This window comes from Podarcis gaigeae, assembly GCF_964106915.1.
Source record: "Podarcis gaigeae genome assembly, chromosome: 2".
Lineage (NCBI taxonomy): Eukaryota > Metazoa > Chordata > Lepidosauria > Squamata > Lacertidae > Podarcis > Podarcis gaigeae.
The window spans coordinates 77,365,102-77,384,645 of record NC_139679.1 but is presented as its reverse complement, the minus strand read 5'-3'; the positions used below and the strand labels follow the sequence as shown (position 1 = coordinate 77,384,645).

At 43.1% G+C, this 19,544-nt stretch overlaps 1 protein-coding gene across 3 annotated transcripts; it reads left to right on the top strand.

The window, feature by feature from the left end:
• Positions 1–220: 220 nt before the first annotated feature.
• On the top strand, positions 221–18,961 carry ATRIP (ATR interacting protein). 3 transcript variants are annotated; one of them, XM_083726751.1, is made up of 14 exons: positions 221–491; positions 1,742–2,171; positions 2,953–3,035; positions 3,888–4,058; positions 4,646–4,761; positions 5,874–6,028; positions 7,299–7,373; positions 10,215–10,344; positions 10,637–11,344; positions 12,391–12,539; positions 13,862–13,953; positions 14,998–15,081; positions 16,639–16,891; positions 18,668–18,961. In XM_083726751.1, exons 2-14 carry the CDS (start codon positions 1,760–1,762, stop codon positions 18,733–18,735), a joined length of 2,496 nt encoding a protein of 831 aa, XP_083582877.1. In that variant the 5' UTR covers positions 221–491; positions 1,742–1,759; the 3' UTR covers positions 18,736–18,961. The 3 variants fall into 3 exon arrangements, with proteins under 3 accessions (XP_083582877.1, XP_083582878.1, XP_083582879.1); XM_083726752.1 differs by having other exon boundaries at positions 233–565; XM_083726753.1 differs by having other exon boundaries at positions 235–372.
• The last annotated feature ends 583 nt before the right edge of the window (positions 18,962–19,544 follow it).

The following is a 19,544-nucleotide window of genomic DNA, read 5'->3' as shown; positions in this document are numbered from 1 at the left end:
ACCGGAGAGAACTAGGGGTGGCTAAGGCGTCACAGGCAACCCGGACATCCGGCTTTGGGCCTCTGGCCAATCCGCAGAGACCGAAACGTCCCAATCGGCCAATTGCCGAGGGCCTTGCATTTCTCTATTTGCCTGCCTTTGGAGTTCTGCGTTTTTTCCTCCGCTGAGCTGACTGGACGTTGTTGTCACCGGCCGCACAGAGTCGGCCCTTGATTGGTTGGCCGGGGCGGGGGAGGAGCCCTGTGTTCGCAAGCGGGAGAGAAGGGCCCGCCGAGGCGCTTCCCGGGTGGGCGGGGGCGACTTTCTTTTCTGTGCGCCTCGCTGGGGCGCGCGGCCACTTTATACCCCGGCAGGTCTCCTTGGGCAGATCCGGTGAGTTTGCATTCCCGGCTGCAGGTGAAGGCATCGCCGGATCAGGGGGCTGCTCCACGGCTCTTCTGCGGCGGAAGAGGCACGGGGATGATGGCAATGCTGTTTCTGAATACTATCAGGTCTGTCGGTAATTTTCTGCCCCCTCCCCAATGCCTCATCTTCTGCAGCTCAGGCTGCGATATTAGACTAGCGTGTAAGTTAAGATAATTCCCATTTTCAAGTGACACATTGCAGGAGGGTGGCTGCGTGCTTTTGTTGGGGGCAAGTCAGAGGCATCTAGTTAGTTAAGCAATTTTTTTGGAAGGTGACATGCTACATGCCCAAATAGGAACGTGGGAGGAAGGCTTACAGCATATCTAATATATACATAGTGTGTCGTTTCTCCTGAAATTATGGGATTTGGATGCTAAAAGGATATGGTAGACTGTGGTACAGTGATAAAACTGCTAGCACATTTGCAAAGCTAAGCAGGATTCAGTATGGTTTCATATTGGATGGGATGAGATTCCTCCATTGCAGAGGGTTGGACTAGATGACCCTCAGGGTCTACCTTGCAACTCTACAGTTATCAGCACCATGCTCTACTAACTGAGCTAGAGATGAGTCTATGAATGTGAGGGCTTTAGAATCTAAGATACTGTGTACTTTTACTGTGGTGAAAGGCCCACTGAACAGTGGGCTTGCTTTTGGGTAAGCATGTGTGGACTTGGGTAATAAAGTGCCTGAGTATTTATTCTCTTCTGTATCTCAGTTCTGCCTTCATATTTTCCTCTGTAGTGCAGAGGACAAACTGTTCTTAAAAGAAAGCTAAGAAAATCTTGTGATTACAAAGTTAAATGTCTTCTTATATTCTCTTGAAATTAAGAATCTCACCCCATAGGTTATGAAATCACTAGAATCAGTAGAAAGGCTGATCCACATTGAGGTTGTTGCTTGGGTTTAAAACTGCTTTAAAATGTTTGTAGTGATGCTGATTCTGTATAAATACCAGAATCCTTCCTTGGATGCTTTTGTGGGCTTGACATATCATTGGACATATTAACACGCAGGTGTAAACTCAAGTCCTTTGTACATCTAGCTATGAGTAAGGACCAGAAAATATATTGGGACTGATTTCCAAGTAAGCATGCTTACAGTTGGGCTGTAAGAGTACCTGTTGTAGGGAATAAATGTTGATGAGTGAGAGAGAAGCCAACAATACTCAACGCTAGTTTGAACAGTGGCCCCTTGCTGATCTGTCTCATCCCTCTTGGATTTTGACACTTGGATAGGAAGTTGGGTTGTTGTTTTTTTAATCATTTTTATGCAGAATTTGGTGCTTTAAAATCAGGTTGACTTTAATACATTTTATATTTCCCTTACTTGCCAGACTAATTTCTAACGCAGAATGTCGGTGAACCATTTATTTGGGAATAAGAAGAGAAACAGCTCCATATTGTATGGTGTGGATCAGGCAAAAGTTACCACGTCACCATTATCTCTCCAGAGAGCTGCAAGCCGAAGGAATATTGGAAACTGTGAAGATGGCTTTCCGCCAAGCAAGCGCTACAAAAGTCATGCTGGAACTGAGCATAACGAACTGGAGGATCCGTTTGGGGACAATGATGACTTTACAGCAGATGATTTGGAGGAGATAGATATTATTGCTTCCCAGGCATTGACACAAAACGCTTCTTTAAATGTGAACACAGTGAAACCTAAGCAGAATGTGGAGCTGTCTTCCCATCCAAATAGCACCATCAAAACATCTGATCATATTACGCAATGGAATATTGCCCCCAAATCTACAGGGCAGTTTGGTATGTGCAGTCTAAATGCTGTTTCAAATTTGCATCAGTAGGGAGAAATTAGCATCTTCTTACATAAGCATTTGGAAAGAAACTGCAACAAATATGCTTTGGGTATTTTATCCCTTCCTCTCTCCCTGCCCACTCCATCTCCTACCCACAGTATTTGGACAGTGCAGTTAAGAATTTCAGGTCTCAGAGGTACAGCTTGGTGCTGTGTAACAAAGTGTATTCTGGTCCTCATTTGTGCTGGCAGTATGGGCATGTCATAGAATCATAGAAGGGACCCTGAGCCATGAGTTCAGTTGTGTGCACATGTGCACAAAAGTAAATCCCATTGAGTTGTGGGACTTGCTTCCAGTGGAGTGTGAAGAGAGTTGCAGCTTTAGGGTCATTAGAATTTATTTTCTTGGTGGAAATGTTTAGGATTGCACTATAGAATTGGATGTCTGGACATTTAGATCTTTTACATCATGAAAACTGTTGATTCTACTTCAGTCCATGTAGCAGACTGAATACTGACGGTTCTGGTACACAGATCGTGCAGGTTGCCATGCTGTCTTTTTTTCTGAGCACTGGGGTGCAAGCAGAATCAAATGCCAAGCTCTATGGAATTTATACTGCGTAGTTGTTTTGGAAGATCCCATGGAGCAAAAATCTCATGGAACAAGTTTTATACCGAAATCTTCATACATAGATCTAGATCTTTAATTGGTACCCTCAATCACAAAAGAATTGAATTGTTTAGGTCAAATCCTGAGATCACAATTCACAAGTTTCTTTCTGTAAACAGGAAGTTGCACAGAAGAAACCTCATCAAAAGACCAATTTAGACTTGAGGCACTTCAAGCACAATATGAGGAAGCTGAGAAAAAGGTTTGTTTTGTTTTCTGAAAGAGTTCTGGTCTTAAGGCAGCCCTGCTCTGTGGTATATGCCGGTGCTGAAGTTGTGGACCCAAGATTTGGATTTCGTGGGGAAAATACCTCTACAAGGGGATTGGGGGGAGGACCTATAGTTGCATATGCTAAACCACAGAGCCTAGGATTTGCTGATCAGAAGGTCGGCGGTTCGAATCCCGGCGACAGGGTGAGTTCCCGTTGCTCGGTCCCAGCTCCTGCCAACCTAGCTGTTCGAAAGCACGTCAAAGTGCAAGTAGATAAATAGGTACCGCTCTGGCAGGAAGGTAAACGGCGTTTCCGTGTGCTGCTCTGGTTTGCCAGAAGCGGCTTGGTCATTCTGGCCACATGACCTGGAAGCTGTACGCCAGCTCCCTCGGCCGATAAAGCGAAATGAGCGCCGCAACCCCAGAGTCGTTCATGACTGGATCTAATGGTCAGGTGTCCCTTTACCTTTAAGGATGACAAGTGGCCAAATCATTTTTTTCTCTTAGCAGTTACTGTTTCTTATGGAATTTAGAGATTTATTTGACCACTGGAGTAGTGAGGCAAATGTATGTGGAAGCTGGACTTAGCTCTGATAGGTTGTATAGACTTTTTAAAAAAATGCTTGTTGCAAAACCTCCGTGATTAAGTGAACCAGGGGTGAGAATTCTGATGTCTACTGCTCTTCTTAACAGCCCAGTCTGATGCAGTTTTACATGGTGGTGTCTGGCATCACATTCTTAATCTTAATGGGAGCAATGGTTTTACTGGGGGGGGGAGTATGTGAAATAAAGCTTGCAAAATGCATATAATTCTTCTGCTTGCATCATGTTCATGAATTTGCAGCTGAAGGAAATGAAGGATGAAATCCTAATTAAAAATGGAGAAATCAAAATTTTACGGGATTCAATGCAGCAGATGGAATCCACTGCGGAGGAACAGCGAAAATCATACGCGCTACTGGAAATGGAGAAAGCTCAAACTATATGTGAAAAAGAAAAGGAGTTTTCCAGAAAGGTACTATTTAATTAAGGGGGGGGAGGAATCCATAACAAAACCTTGTTTGAAGGTTCTTTTCAATCTTTTCCTCCTTTTCTTCCCTCCCCTCTTTAAGCAAAAAATTAAGGACTTTTAGTGCTGTGCTAAATAGAAGAACATTGAAAAGATGGAAGTCCATGTCAGATATGATATTTTTATTACTGCTAGTGAATTAATGAAATAATGAGCTACTTTTTGTCAGAATTATTAGTGGCTTGTTTTGTACTCATAAGGGCTTATTCTTGTTAATTTTATTCTTTTTACAATTTATGTTTTTAGAAAAGGTGTTTTTAAAAAAAATAAGGAATGTATATTTCATTTTAAACTGATGAATAATTAAATACCTCTGTTAGAGAAATCTGCCCTGTTATTTCTGGTTGTGATGCTAATGGACGGCAAGTGTGGTGCCTATATTTCACTAGCAAAGCTCTTGTTACACTCTATCCCAATCACCCATGTTTTCACAAAGAAAGGATTGGACTCTTAAACACTCAGCTTTCCTAATTGAAATTAATAATTTACCATTTTTAAAAAATGGGTTTCTAATGTCAAATTTATTCTTTCAGTTGGAGTCTCTGAAGTCTGAGCTGCAGTTCAGAGATGCAGAAATGAATGAGCTGAGAATGAAGCTTTCAAACTGCGAGAGAGTTAAACCTGTTACTCCTTCAATGCCATATTCCAGGTATGAAGTGAGAAGATGAATTCTGTCCACTGAATTCCAGACAGTTGGGCCAGCCAGGAGTTTGAGCACCCATCCCTCTTATAGCTGAATGTAATTAATTGCACTGCTGTTTTCATCTTGCAAGCTGTTGTGCGGAGACTTATCATTGAACACACAGCATAATTCATAAAACAAGGTTGTCTTTAATTTGCAAAATCTTCCAGTCTATAATTGGAGAATAAACTAATGTCTGGTGCAGTCTGCTTGCACCTGCTTGACACCGCTCTTATGCAAACTGCACTGGCTGCCTATTTGCTGTCAGGCCCAATTCAAGGTGTTGACCACTATATATCTTGAACTTGATGGTGCACTTCTTCCCATATCTGCCAGGTTGGGCCCAGCAATCTGCATGGAAGGCCTGTTTCGTGGTCCCTTTAGTCAACATGACCCAGAATAGGGCCTTTCTTGTGCTGGCCCACCCATTTGTGGAACTCCCTCTTGCATAAAATATATAAAATAAGGTCCAACAGGGTGTCTTTGGATGAAGAGGGATAACATGAGAAAAATATTACACACTATAGATCCTGCATCCAGTATTCTGAAAAAAATTCTTTTAGTTGATATAGAAGAAATTTACCCTGCATATTCTCCTATTGAAGTGTTCTTCATTTTCTAATGATTCACACAAGTAGTTAGGGGAGGTAAGTGAATTGTTATGTTTGTTTTAGACGTTGCTCTTGAGCAGTTTTGAATTATTTTTCAATTATTGTACTATGAGAAGAGAAGACTCCCTGGAGAAGACCCTGATGTTGGGAAAGATGGAGGGCACAAGGAGAAGGGGACGGCAGAGGACGAGATGGTTGGATAGTGTTTTCGAGGTTACCAGCATGAGTTTGACCAAACTGCGGGAGGCAGTGGAGGACAGAGGTGCCTGGCGTTCTCTGGTCCATGGGGTCACGAAGAGTCGGACACGACTAAACGACTAAACAACAACAACAACACTATACTTGATTGTTATTTCCTCTGACTTGGGATTTTCCTGGATAAGGAGTAGTTTAGAAATGTAAATAATAACTTAATCGTTTTAAATAATATTTTTGCAACTGATTCAGATACTTTATTTAACTATTTAGTCCAAAGAAGAGCCCTCGTAACATTTCAAAAGCTGAAGAATGTACTCAGGAGAAAAAAAGTTTCCCCACTAAAGACTCGTTTCGATCTGAGGTTTCGCCTAAACCATCGTACTCCAGAACACAATTGTGTGTCCAAGCGTTGCCATTTATTAAGGGTATGTAAATTCTTAGTTAGTTATATTTGACCATTGTATATCTTGCTGTGATGTCACCCTGGTCGCTCACCTGGGCAAAAATAGTGTTTGGCTTCAAGCAGGTCCTGCAAAAATGGATGAAAGATGTGCAGCAGCAGCTAGAGTCAGCACCGCCATGCAGAACAGCTGAGCAAGTGCTGGGTCTTCCTATGGTTACACGCAGAGGGCCCACTGCTGTATACTGGTAGTTCCAAGTCCATAGACTACCTGTGAGTGGTGTTTGTCTACCATAGGGCACCAAACTATTAAAATAAACCTCCACCTGTATTGTCTGGGTTTAATGCAAAAATATATGCAAACTTTCTGTTAAGCTAAATTAAATGATTGGGCTTGGGCAAAAAAAAATCTATTGATTCCTGCAGTTCATTGTTAGACTTACATTTACTGAGCTTCAGTTTGCTCCCTTTGCTTTCTGTAATTTCCCCCCAGTTGGAGGCTATTCACTCAGGAGTATCATGCCATTTTTACTAGGTTTCTAGATGTGTTGGAATTGAAAGAAATGAGCTAGCTGACAAGGCTTCTAAGTTTGGAAATCCAACTTGCTGTTAGGTGCACAGGGATCTGTGTGGTTTCTTCGTTATTGTTTAATTTAATTGAAGGGTGTCAGTTTTTTAAGGCATTTGGACATGATTGCTGGCAAAAGAACATTAGAGATGGATGCTTGGCATAATCTGTTGTATTTACACTGTATGGTTTACTGTTAATTCCTAATCCACATATTTCTTCTCAATAAAACTGGCCTGGATTGCTCTTCTGCCTTTAATAGCACTGGTTTACCTTAATTCAAAGTAAAGCTTTCACAACACAGAGATAAGCATGATCACCTACTAATATCTCCAGTCATACTGCTACTAAAAGCACAGAAGCAGAAATTAACCTGTCAGTTTACAAGTGACTGGATTTGAACCCAGATCCAGGTTCTTAAATGGTACCCTTAGTCTTGAAGTTCTCAGTTTATGCGGGCTTCAGATAATCTAACCATGCAAATACATTTACTTATTCTACATCTAGCCTATGGAATGGGTGTGAGCTCCTACTGATTTTCTGATGTAGCAAAATACATTTTTAACCCACTTAAATATATGTATCTCTGTTTGCTACAGTTAAAGCATGAAAATGAAACATTAACAACAGTACTATTGTCTCATGATATAAGGCAGTATAGATAGGGCTAAAAGTCAAAAAGGAATTGAATATGACTGCTTGAATTACTACAAAGATTTCTTTCCAGACAGTAAGATGCCTAACCAAGAAAATGAGCTTGTGAAGGAAGAAAAACGTTTGAATATCTTTGCTCAAAGAAAAGGTAATTTCAGCTAAGAAATACTCCAGTTGCATACATTTCTTAGGACTGGGGTTGGAAACTTAGGGAAATCTCCGGGGACCTCTTTTAAATGCTGGCGGTGGGGAGCAAAGCCTTTCCCCCCCTCCGGCCTTCAGAAGAGGTCCAGGAAGGCCGGCGGGGGCCGAAAGGCTTTGCTCCCCACCGCCAGCATTTTAAAAGCAGTCCGGGATAGCAGGGAAGCGCTTCCCGCTATCCCGGACGGCTTTTGAAGGCAGACACGGGGGAGCAAAGACTTTCGCCCCCCGCCCGCCTTCAGAAGAGGTCCAGGACCTCTTCTGAAGGCGGGCGGGGGGCAAAAATTTTTGCCCCCCCCGCCTGCCTTCCCGGGAGAGCGGACGGCTTTTGAAGGCAGGCGGAGGGGAGCAAAGACTTTCGCGAAAGTCTTTGCTCCCCTCCGCCTGCCTTTAAAAGCCGTCCACTCTTAAAAGCCCCCTTTTGGCGGGGGGCAAAAGTCTTTGTCCCCCCTGCCTGCCTTCCCGGGGGCTTTTAAATCGCCCCGGGACAGCGGAGAAGTCCTCCGCTGTCCCGGGGTGATTTTTAAATGCTGTCCCGGGGTTTTTTAAAATGCTGGGGGTGGGAAGAAAAGCCCTTGTCCCCCCCCCCAGCCTTCAGAAGAGGTCGGGGGACAGACTGTCCCGGACCTGGTCTGAAGGCGGTTTCCACAGGAACGCATTAATTGATTTTTAATGCATTCCTATGGGAAACCGTGCTTCGCAAGACTAAAAACTTGCAAGACGAAAAAACTTGCGGAACGAATTAATTTCGTCTTGCGAGGCACCACTGTATTTGAAAGCATAAAATATGATCCCATAATGATAATAGGAGCCCCAAAATACTGCTGTGGGTTGTTAAGCAGTGAAGTCCCCACAATAAGTTTCTAAGTCCTCTTCTTCTGGGTGTGTCCCTGTTTCCCAGAATGCCAGCTGCCCCCAAACCCTTTTGAGTTATAAACCAAGCAGAAAATTGGCACTGCTTTTATGAATTGCAAGTATTTTGAGCCACAAATAACGCCGAAGCAACCTTATCAATAACCTTTAATGTATGAATGGGAATAAACAAACAAGACAGACAGTTTCACCATAATGAAAACAAAAAAAATTCCTTCCAGTAGCACCTTAAAGACCAACTAAGTCAGTTCTTGATATGAGCTTTCGTGTGCATGCACACTTCTTCACCATAATGAGTTTCTAAGCTACATTAAATATTAATTCTTGTTAATGTTTCACAGCTAATCTAGCCAATGTTGTTTTAGTTACCGGACTCACGGCTGGTTGATGCTACTTGGGAGTGAATTACCTTTGTGGCGACTTCAAAAATGTCTGTTTGACCAAACCCTGACTATTCTTCTGATGGATGAAGCCAAATATAAAAGGGCCAATATTTATTTGTTTCAGCAATGTATGTGCCACTTCACACCATAGTTTCTAAGCAGTGGATTTCAAGTAAACTACTCTGATTGTGAATTTGGGGTTCCCATAATGTGGGTTAGGACTCTCTTCGGCTGCAGATGTCACCATAAGCAAACTTGGTCCAAAAATAGATGTTGAAGATGTCTGTTCTTTCCATTCTGCAACTGGTCACGCTTATGATTGTCTGCAATGAGTCACATTGTCTTCCTTGCACCTGCTGTTTTGTAAGTGCAATTGCAGTATTGGTTTAGCCTAACATTGCAATAAATAGGTATGCGGGTGACTGAATTTGGTTTTCTTTTGTGTGGGAACTGTGTTGTCTCCTGAAAGTAGAATAAGCAGTCAGTATTTCTCACATGCACACACAGCTCTATCTGAAATGCAATGTTAGACTTATTTTTACACCCATCTTGAGGCTTATCTCTTTCCTTTACATTAGTATTGGGGTTGCTGAGCAACAACTCCCTTCATCTCCCCAATCACATTGGCTGGGGCTGAAAGGAGGGGTAGCCTAATTACTTCTTAATGGCTACAGATTTTCCGCCCCTGAGAGCAAAAACAAGAGGCAAGGGCAATATTCCTTGCTTTAAAATGTAATTCCTGGCAAACTGCCCTCTTTATACATAGTCAGAATTTATGGACTTGGTTCTCTTTCCAAGTAGAAGGGAGAACATAATGGCATTGGCACAAATGAATTACATTTACTTCACTCCTCTTTGCTTGGACTGGGAGGAAACAAACCATGATCGCTGGTTAAGCATTACAGTGGTACCTCGGGTTAAATACTTAATTCGTTCCGGAGGTCCGTTCTTAACCTGAAACTGTTCTTAACCTGAAGCACCACTTTAACTAATGGGGCCTCCTGCTGCCGCCGCGCCCCTGGAGCACGATTTCTGTTCTCATCCTGAAGCAAAGTTCTTAACCCCCGAGGTACTATTTCTGGGTTAGCGGAGTCTGTAACCTGAAGCGTTTGTAACCTGAAGCATATGTAACCTGAGGTACCACTGTACATCCAAGCTCATACAAATATGGGAGCAGAACAAACTGTGATCCCTAGTTTGGGTGTCATGCTGTGTGTCTAGCTGTGTGTGTTTTATTTCTTCCAAGCATGAGTAGGTAGAAGCTGAGTGTGCCTGGTTTGCTTGTGTCCAGTAAACCATGGTGTACAGCTTACTGTGATATGTAGAAACGGCTGTTGTGTATATATGTACATATGTGCTCATCTTTCTGTGTAGGTGTCCAAGTGGTACTCTTTTCATACCATAAGTCGCTTATATCAAGGCATGGACTATTGGTTTTCGTTTTCCACCATATTTGCAAAAACATCTGCTTGGCAGTTTTACACTCCTGTTGCAATGTCCATCTTGAACACTGGATTTTTATATTGTTGCAGGTTCCATTTTGATCAATGCATTGCTGAAACAGCCTGTCATTCCTGAATCATCACTAGGCCTCTGCTATCTTCTTAGCTGTAACATTGATGCTCAGTCTGGACCTTCTGTGCAGTCGAGTTCCTTCGAAACGTATGTTTTCAGCAATTTGTGATACTTGGAATGTAATTTTAAGTAATGCCTGCTGCCGTCCTGTGCTGACCCAAAAAGCCCAGCAAGCAGAGAAACTCTGTTTCATGTAGATGTTTTATGCTGTAATCTGCCCTGGCATCATTATTGAATCTTAGAATTGTAAAGTTAGAAGGCATCTGCTCTTGGGGAAACGTTAAATTAAGAAAAGGTTGACCTGGCTCTTTGTAAGCCTTGCAAACTGTAATGGGTTAAGATACTAAGCAACTTATTTTTTCTGCGCCTGTTTGTGTAGAGGATCTACAGGAAGCATCAGCAACAGGAGTGCAAGCTCTGAGGAAGAAGAAACTTCACTGAGAATCGCTCAAAAGCTTGCCTTAACGGGGTTGAATTTGATTGCTGTGGATGAAGGCTCATTGGCAGAAAACTCAGAAGAAACTGAGCAAAGAATATCCCATCTTAAGCGCTATAAAATTCCTGGAGCAATACATCTTCTTCCTCTCCTTGAACATCATATTGGTGCATACCACCAAGCCCTCCTCTTAATGATGAAGATGGGAACTTCTTCTGGGAATCAATCCGCTTGCTCTTCCAGGACCTCCTCAAGTGCAGCGTCAAGTGTAGACGATAATTTGTCTACTCTGGAAGAGTTTGCACTTGTGTCCCTGGGCATTCTTTATTATTTGGTATCCTGTAGCTGGGATGTTCTTTATACACTGCTCTCCCTTACCATGAAACCAGATTGTGGTTTGGGAGCTCCAGAAATTCTGGAGAAGGATGAAGCTGTTTGTAGTAAGCAGTGCAGAGTCGTTCTTCAGGAGCCCAGCACAGACCTAAATACTGCTAATGTGGACCAGTCCCAACATCCTCTATTTAAAAAGGTGCTGCAGCTCTTGGCTTCGTGTGCTACAGCAGCAGGGTACCAAAGACATGGAATCATGAATCAGTGTCTCAGAGTTCTGGTGAAATTAGCTGAAAAGTCAACGGTTGATTTACTTATAAGGTAAAATACAACTTGAGCGAAATGTCTTTTCCAAACACCTATTTCCTTCCTGCCTTGATCTAAAATTCAAAGTCATCGTAGTTATATTATTGTTGTTGTTGTTAGTTAAATTTGTATACTGCCTTTCATCCGAAGATCTCAGGGCAGTTCACAAGAGAGAGATACAGGATAAAAGCACAAAAATAAATAGTTAAAACAAAAACAAAACAATAACCCCCTCCCACAAACAAATTAGTAAAGGATGCCATTAGGATAGGTCTTGCAAACACACACACACACTACATATAAAAGGCTGCCATTCATTACAGAAAGGCAATTAGAAAGGCTAATGAAGAATTAGAGGGGAGGGGCACAGTCCCCAAGAAACATCTGCATATTTCCAGCTGAAATGCATATAAATTATGCAAGCAAATAACAATTATGTATCACTGAATACTCTAGAAAAACAACTGCTCTTTTGCAGAATACATTCCTAAGTCCAATTCTTGCCTGAAAACTTCTTATGGGCAAAGCACAGGGCCATTCTGAGCATGTGCTTTATTCATATGCAAATTAAATGCATAGTAGAAAGAAAATGTAACCATATATACGTTTTATATGCTGCTACAAACCTTTCCTGTTCAGATTCCTAATAATACGCTTGCCTTTGTGGAAAAACTTACTTTTGTAATCCTAAACATACATACTTGAATACAGTAGGACTTACTTTTGGATACATATGCATAGCATTATTTGACTCTTAGACATTTTCTAACAGTACAGTGGTACCTCGGGTTACATATGCTTCAGGTTACAGACTCCGCTAACCCAGAAATAGTGCTTCAGGTTAAGAACTTTCCTTCAGGATGAGAACAGAAATCGTGCTCCGGCAGCACAGTGGCAGCAGGAGGCCCCATTAGCTAAAGTGGTGCTTCAGGTTAAGAACAGTTTCAGGTTAAGAACAGATCTCCAGAACGAATTAAGTACTTAACCCGAGATACCACTGTATATACTATCTGCAACAATTATTGCCTCTACTCTAATTTGTATTTTATTTTTTTATTAAGCTTTCAGCATTTGTTGAACAGACAAACACAGACTCTCCTCCGCTGCCTGTCTTCTGACTCTCCCTTGTTTGCTGTCCAGCTGACTGTTCAGTTGTTAACTTTATTTGCCCAGCACTTGGAGCTGGCTGCTCAGTTTTGTTCTTGTTCAGGTGAGAGGGAGAAAATCTTCACTATCCTAGTGCTTTTACGAAACATTGACTTTGTAAGGCTGGAGTTAAAACCAAAATTAACTATTAAGATTTTTTTGTGTTTTAAGCTTACGGCCTGAAAAAATTGTGTTACTTCCCTCAAGACTTCTGCATTCTTGAACTTCTGCATGAAACTATTTTGCTATCCATTAACATTCCAGCGCCTCAGTTAAAGCAGACTTTCAAAGAAGTGAAAAAAATTAGAAGTGCTAGCTTACAAGAAGAGATGTTGGCAGTTGCTCACATGTACCTGTGAGTTTTACACCCTGTGTCAACAACCAGTGGATTTGACAGCCTGCAGTATCTATAAAATAACTAGCATTCTCCCCAGATGTGTAGGTGAACTGCCAAAAAAGTCTAAGAATTTGCACAAATGCAGTGTACAGTTTGTTGCTGCGAGCCACCATCATAATTTTGTTTTCCACTTTCTGGTTTCCCTTGGGCTCTTTAAATAGGCCAAAGATTTTGCATGCTAAGTGTCTTGTGTTCTGGCCCTTTTGGGGCATCATGGTAGCATGCAGACCCAGCAATCAACTGCTGGAGCACTGTGTTGGTTGCCAAACCTGGTACCACACTGGAGTTCAGGAAGACTGGCTGAACTCTTTGTGTCTTTTCCCCTCAGCAGAGAGAAAGAATGTGCAATTTAGAAGTTTTGAGGCGGCAGGCCCTACTCATGAAGAAAGCTGTGGGAGTTGTAACCTTTGTGCTGTGCTGTTTACAGCAGTGCGAGTTGCTGGCCCCCCTCAGCTCCTTTTTTTTACCCACAGTTAATTATTTGAGGAAGTGAGAAGTTTTTTTGAGGGTGGAGTAAGAAGATGAACAGACACAAAGGAGAAGAGCTCATCCAAATGAAGTAGGTCAGGCATAGGCAAACTCGGTCCTTCAGATGTTTTGGGACTACAACTCCCATCATCCCTAGCTAACAGGACCAGTGGTCAGGGATGATGGGCGTTGTAGTCCCAAAACATCTGGAGGGCTGAGTTTGCCTATGCCTGAAGTAGGTGGTGCAAATCACCACCTGATGCTTTATTCTTTCAAGGTTATTTTAGAGGATTCAGTCTTGGTCCTTTATGGTAATTCCTCCTTTTCCCTTCCCATTGCCCCTTTTTAGGAGGCACTTTTGAAATGGATTTGAAGTGTGGTTTTTAATGCTATTTACTTTTTTATATAAAAAGGCCCAGGGAGCTGCTATTTAGAATAAGTTTGTAGTTTTTAAGGCAGTGCATTAGCATTACTAATGGATAACATAGAAATACTTTATTACTACACATTTCTTTTTATAGAAACCTGTCTCCTCTTGGCACTGTACACATATATTACATCACGACCAGATAAGTCAGCGTCTGAGATGCGTTGGCTGCAGTTGGAACAAGAGGTAAAAGGGTGTGCATCTCTGTGTGGTTTTTAAAGTGTGAGTTTGGAATAATGGTTCAATTTCTTAATTTAACAGGATATCCTGGTGAGGGGGGTTGAAACTTAGTGCTCAGCCCCGCAAGCTTCCTTTGCAGATTTTGTTAACCCTAAATGTGCATGCCTGAAGTTTTTTGTGGAAACCAGCAGTGGGGAAGTCAGATATCTTATTGCTGCAGGCAGCAAGCAGTAGCAGCCAGGCACTCCTTTTGGCACCTCGGGGGTTGTCACCGCTGGGCACCCCAGCCTAATGCCTCTCCTGCTGCCTGCCAAGTCCAACCCCAGTTAGGAAAAGAGGAGGGGATGTGTGCCCAGAATTACTGAAGCAGGGTTTGTGTTGTGTGTATCCAGCCATGGGAGGAAAAGGGGCAGTTATGGGGTGATGTGTTGAGTGGAGACCACTCAGAAACAGGTGGGAAGCCTAGCAGACAGGGCCTCCTCTAACCTGGAGAAAGAATGTGCAATTTAGAAGTTTTGAGGCGGCAGGCGCTACTCCTGGTTAATGTGCTATTGAATGAGCGTATTAAAACTGATATTAAAGCTCAATCCAATGCACATTACTTTGAAGGTTTTTTTCCAGGTACAGTCCTACCTCGGTTCTCGAACGGCTTAGTTGCCGAACAAATCGGCTCCCAAACTCCACAAACCCAGAAGTAAGTGTTCTGGTTTGCAAATGTTTTTTGGAAGCCAAACTTAGACACGGCTTCTGCTTGAGTGCAGGAAGCTCCTGCAGCCAATTGGAAGTTGCACCTTGGGTTTTGAACGGTTTCGGGAGTTGAACGGACTCCCGGAACGGATTAAGTTCGATAACCAAGGTACGACTGTACGTGTGCAGAGGATTGCAGACTTGCTTACATCCCGTTGAATTTAATGAGGCTTACTTTGAGCACATGTATATGTGAGTGCACTGTGAGTCTGGTACTTTGTGGACATTTGCTTCCTCCACTCCCCTGCTTCATCTCGACACCTACATAGTCCGTTCTTTGGTTTTTGTTTCATTTTGTCTTAGGCTGTTCGCTTGCTGACCAAGTGTGCGCAGTGCTGCAGCAACTCTGTTTCACTGGTTGGAACAGACTGCCAGTGCAACTCTGAGGTAACCCACTGAATGCAATGAGGCCTTTATGGCATAATTCCGGTTGTAGCAAATTTGTATATTAAAGGTGAAAAATTAACCCATCCATGATGCATTATCGGTGTAATCTTACTAGAAAGGAACACTTTCCTATTATAGCACATGATTTAAGAATAATTAATATTTATAATAACAATTTTACTTTTCTGTACTGCAACAAGATGATCAAGGGTCTGGAAACCAAGCCTTATGAGGAATGGTTGAGGGAGCTGGGTATGTTTAGCCTGGGAAAGAGGAGAGTGACAGGAAAGATGAGAGCCATCTTCAATACCTGAAGGGCTGTCACATGGAGCAAAGCTTGTTTTCTCCTGCTCTGGAGGGTAGAACTTGAACCAATGGATTCAAGTTAATACAGTGGTGCCTCGCAAGACGAAATTAATTCGTTCTGCAAGTCTTTCCGTCTTGCGAGTTTTTCGTCTTGCGAAGCACAGTTTCCCATAGGAATGCATTAAAAATCAATTAATGCATTCCTATGGAAACCGCCTTCAGACCAGGTCCGGGGACAGTCTGTCCCCCGACCTCTTCTGAAGGCCGGCGGGGGGCGAAAGTCTTTGCTTCCCCCCTGCCTGCCTTCCCGGGAGAGCGGAGAAACGCAGAGTCCAGGACCTCTTCTGAAGGCGGGCGGGGGGCAAAAGTCTTTGCTCCCCCCCCCCGCCTTCAAAAGCCATCCGGGATAGCGGGAAGCGCTTCCCTGCTATCCCGGACTGCTTTTAAAATGCTGGCGGTTGGGGAGCAAAGCCTTTTGGCCCCCACTGGCCTTCCTGGACCTCTTCTGAAGGTCGGAGGGGGGGGAAGGCTTTGCTCCCCACCGCTAGCATTTAAAAGAGGTCCCCGGAGTTTTCCCTATGGGCTTTCTTCTTGCGAAGCAAGCCCATAGGGAAATTCGTTTTGCGAAGCGCCTCCAAAACGGAAAACCCTTTCGTCTAGCGGGTTTTTTCTTGCGAGGCGTTCGTCTTGCGGGGCACCACTGTAGAAGGGAGATTCTGACTAAACATCAGGAAGAACTTTCTGATAGCAAGAGCTGTGTGACAGTGGAACAGTCTCCCTTGGGAGGTTGTGGACTCTCCTTCCTTGGAGGTTTTTAAGCAGAGGTTGGATGGCCATCTGTTATGGATGCTTTAGCTGAGATTCCAGCATTGCAGGGGGTTGGACAAGATGACCCTCAGAGTCCCTTTCAACTCTACAGTTCAATAATTCTATGAGTACACTTCCATAGGAATATAAGAGCACTGCTTGATCAGGCCAAAGGGCCATCATAGTTCAGCATCCTGTTTTCACAGTGACCAACTGGGTACTTTTGGGAAGTCCGCAAGCCAGAACCTAAGTGCAACAGCACTCCCCCCACTTGTGATTCCCAGCAGCCAGTACCCAGAGGCATGCTGCCTCCGATAGTGGCGGTAGAACATAGGCAACATGGCAAGTAGCCCTTGACAGCCTTACCCTCCATGAGTTTCTCTTTGCAAAATGGCAGCAGTGGAAAAGCCATGTTTGAGAACTGTGTTGTGCTTTCTCCTACAGGTAGTGAAGGCTCTTATTATAATGATGCATAGACAATGGCTGACGGTCAGAAGAGTGGAAGGAAACTTGTTTGATGTGCGTGGAAAACAAGTTGTTCGGTTTTTACGGGACACTGTTTTGCTCTTACACAGTCTGTCTCAAAGGGATAAACTCTTCCATGAACATTGCCTGGAAGTGCTTCATCAGTATGATCACGTCATGCCTGGTGTCAGAGCCATCCTCCGAAAAGTTCCAGATCTGAAAGCCTGTGAAGGTGAGGCTGCTGGCGTGAAATATGTGTATCTTAGTGAATATTGATATCATTAAAGTAACCTGCAGCCGAGCTTGTTTTCTCAGAAGTAAACCTGAGTACCAAGTTCAGTGGGACTTGTCTTCAAGCAGGTGTGCACTGGCTTGCAGCTTTAAGCTTCCTAGCTTTTTATTATTCACTGACTTCAGTACTGATCTTTGGACATTTGTTTAACCTTACTGTTAATATCACGCCAATCTACTGTGCATGCAAACTGAATGTTTCTCCTTTGCTAGAACCTATGAATCTAAGGCCGCGTTTAAATGGACAGCACATTAGTTCTGAATTGGATTGGCACAGTGGGTTGTGCTGTTACCAATTCCTGTAGTAATAATAGGGTAGGAAGATAAATACGCAGTAGCAATACAAGTGAAGTACATGGTATTCTGGGGCCAGTGCTAGTATTGCCTCTCTGCAGTTTGCAGCTGTATTCCTTGATGCATCATGACCATATTCTACTTTATTACTTTACACTTTGCTGTAGTTAAGCATATGAATCTGCTGTTGACTCCTGAGCATTGGTATATCCTCTAGCCCAGGGTTTCCCAAACTTGGGTTTCAAGCTGTTTTTGGACTCCCAACTCCCATCATCCCTAGCTAGCAGGACCAGTGGTCAGGGATGATGGGAATTGTAATCCCCAAAACACAGCTAGCGACCCAAGTTTGGGAAACCCTGTTCTAGCCCAATGCCTTTGGCACTGACTACAAGCAGCTCTTCAAGGTCATAGGCAAAGGTCTTTCCTAGCCCTGGTGCCTCAGGTACTTTTAATGGGAGTAATAGTGTTTACCATTGCACTACTATTGATCTACGCTTCTTTGTCTAAATCATTCCCAAACATTGGACCTTGTTGTTGCTTCTTCACTGGTATAGTAACAACTTTTTAAAAAGTACCATTCCTAGTTTGAAACCCAGACAGCCATAATTTTCAAACAGCTAATATTTAGATACTGGCGACATTCCTATTTTGTACTAAACCATGGTTTAGCAGTGCATTCCTGACTTGCAGGAAACTTTGGACTTGTACACTTCCCTCCTCCTTCCTTTATGCATGGCTTGGAGGAGGAATTTCGAAGCTTCCAATTGCACTTTGAATAACAATGATTTGTTGAGTTATCTGGACTGATAAACTGTGTTAACAGAAACATGTTTAAACCATGTTTTTTTGAAGCTGACTTGTTTAAATGAACCGTAATTAAGTTTAACCACAGTTCTGAGTCTAGACAACTAAACAAGCTGTGGTTAGCCAAAAGCAGAAGCACATGCTTCTGAACTCCTCTTCCCAGCCATGTTGGAGGAGTGGGCAGTGTGTGGACCCAAGGCTTACTGCAGCTTCTTCCTGCTCATGCACATCATGCTAAACCAGCTCCTTAATGTAGAAGCTGCATCATGGCAACTCAGGCTGTTGATCTATCCAGCTCAGTTTTGTCAGCACAAGGGGTGAGGAGGCTGTGTCTGTTCAGATGTTGCTGGACTACAATACCCACCATCTCTGACCATTGGTCACAGTGGCTGATGGGTTGTAGCTAATGGAAACTGAGAGTCTTTACAAGGGTCCACATTCCCCTCCATTTCTCTTTACCGCACTATAAGGCAGGGATGAGAAACTTTGGCCTCACAGATATTGCTGGGCCCTAGTTCCCATCAGCCCCAGCCAGATGGCTAAAGGGTCAAGGATGATGGGAGTTGGTGTCCACCGGGAAATTCTTTCACTCATAAGATACATGTTTTTTCTCCCCCAGAACTTGCATTGGATGAACTGTACCCATTGGAACCAGAAGTTGAGGATCAAGAAATTGACTGCAGCTAATCTTGGTTCAAGAATATATTGGTTTACTTTCTAGAAAAGGCAAATTTTGATATACGAAACTTGTCCCAAGTGTCCAGTAACCAGGAACTATTCCAATGGAAGCAATATGTTGGTGTGTGTGTGTTTTTTAAAAACTGTTATGCTCAATGAATTTGCAGCCTAATATATTGTAATATAACACTGGTGGCTGAAGGATGTGATATTAAAAATAAAATCTAAAAAGCTGTTTCTGTGTTTATGGGAAGGACTACTTTGCTCTTCAAATGTTGTTCTCCTTAGATCACTGAATATTGCGGGAACCTGTTTAAATATGTATTTCACTGTATTTTCAGAAGAATGCTTGTGTTCCTAAAACATACAATCCACTTCCTGTCTGTGGCTGCAATCCTATAAATGCTTCACAAGGGCATGAGTTTCGTTAAAGTCAGTGGGTCTTAATTCTAAATTGACTAGCGTAGGATTGCACTGTTTGTCAGGAGTGGGAATGCATCCCTCCAAGCCTCTTTACTTTGTCCTCAGGACCCCCCGGACCATGTCCCTCCATAAGCTCTGCTTTCTACCCTTTTGCCCTTGCTTCGGTTTGTGTGGAACATGAATGGTGATAATCCTTCTCACTTGCCAGGATGGGGAGAAGTGTGCAGAGGGTGTAGTTACCTCTGGCTTTTGCACGACAATATAAAATATCCCATCCCTTGCTCTGCACACTTTTGCATTTACCCTTTCTGACACTTTCAGCCTTACGTTGTATACCTGTGAAGGTATTTCTCACTGCAGAATCTGCTTTCAGGTGACTGGCTGCAGGTACATCC

Bases quoted from the DNA above. Each gene is read 5' to 3' on its own strand.
- ATRIP (XM_083726751.1), top strand. From the start codon at position 1,760: ATGTCGGTGAACCATTTATTTGGGAATAAGAAGAGAAACAGCTCCATA. The intron at 3,036-3,887 runs GTTTGTTTTGTT...ATGAATTTGCAG, and splicing joins ATGAGGAAGCTGAGAAAAAG to CTGAAGGAAATGAAGGATGA. The intron at 12,540-13,861 runs GTGAGAGGGAGA...TTCTTTTTATAG, and splicing joins TCAGTTTTGTTCTTGTTCAG to AAACCTGTCTCCTCTTGGCA.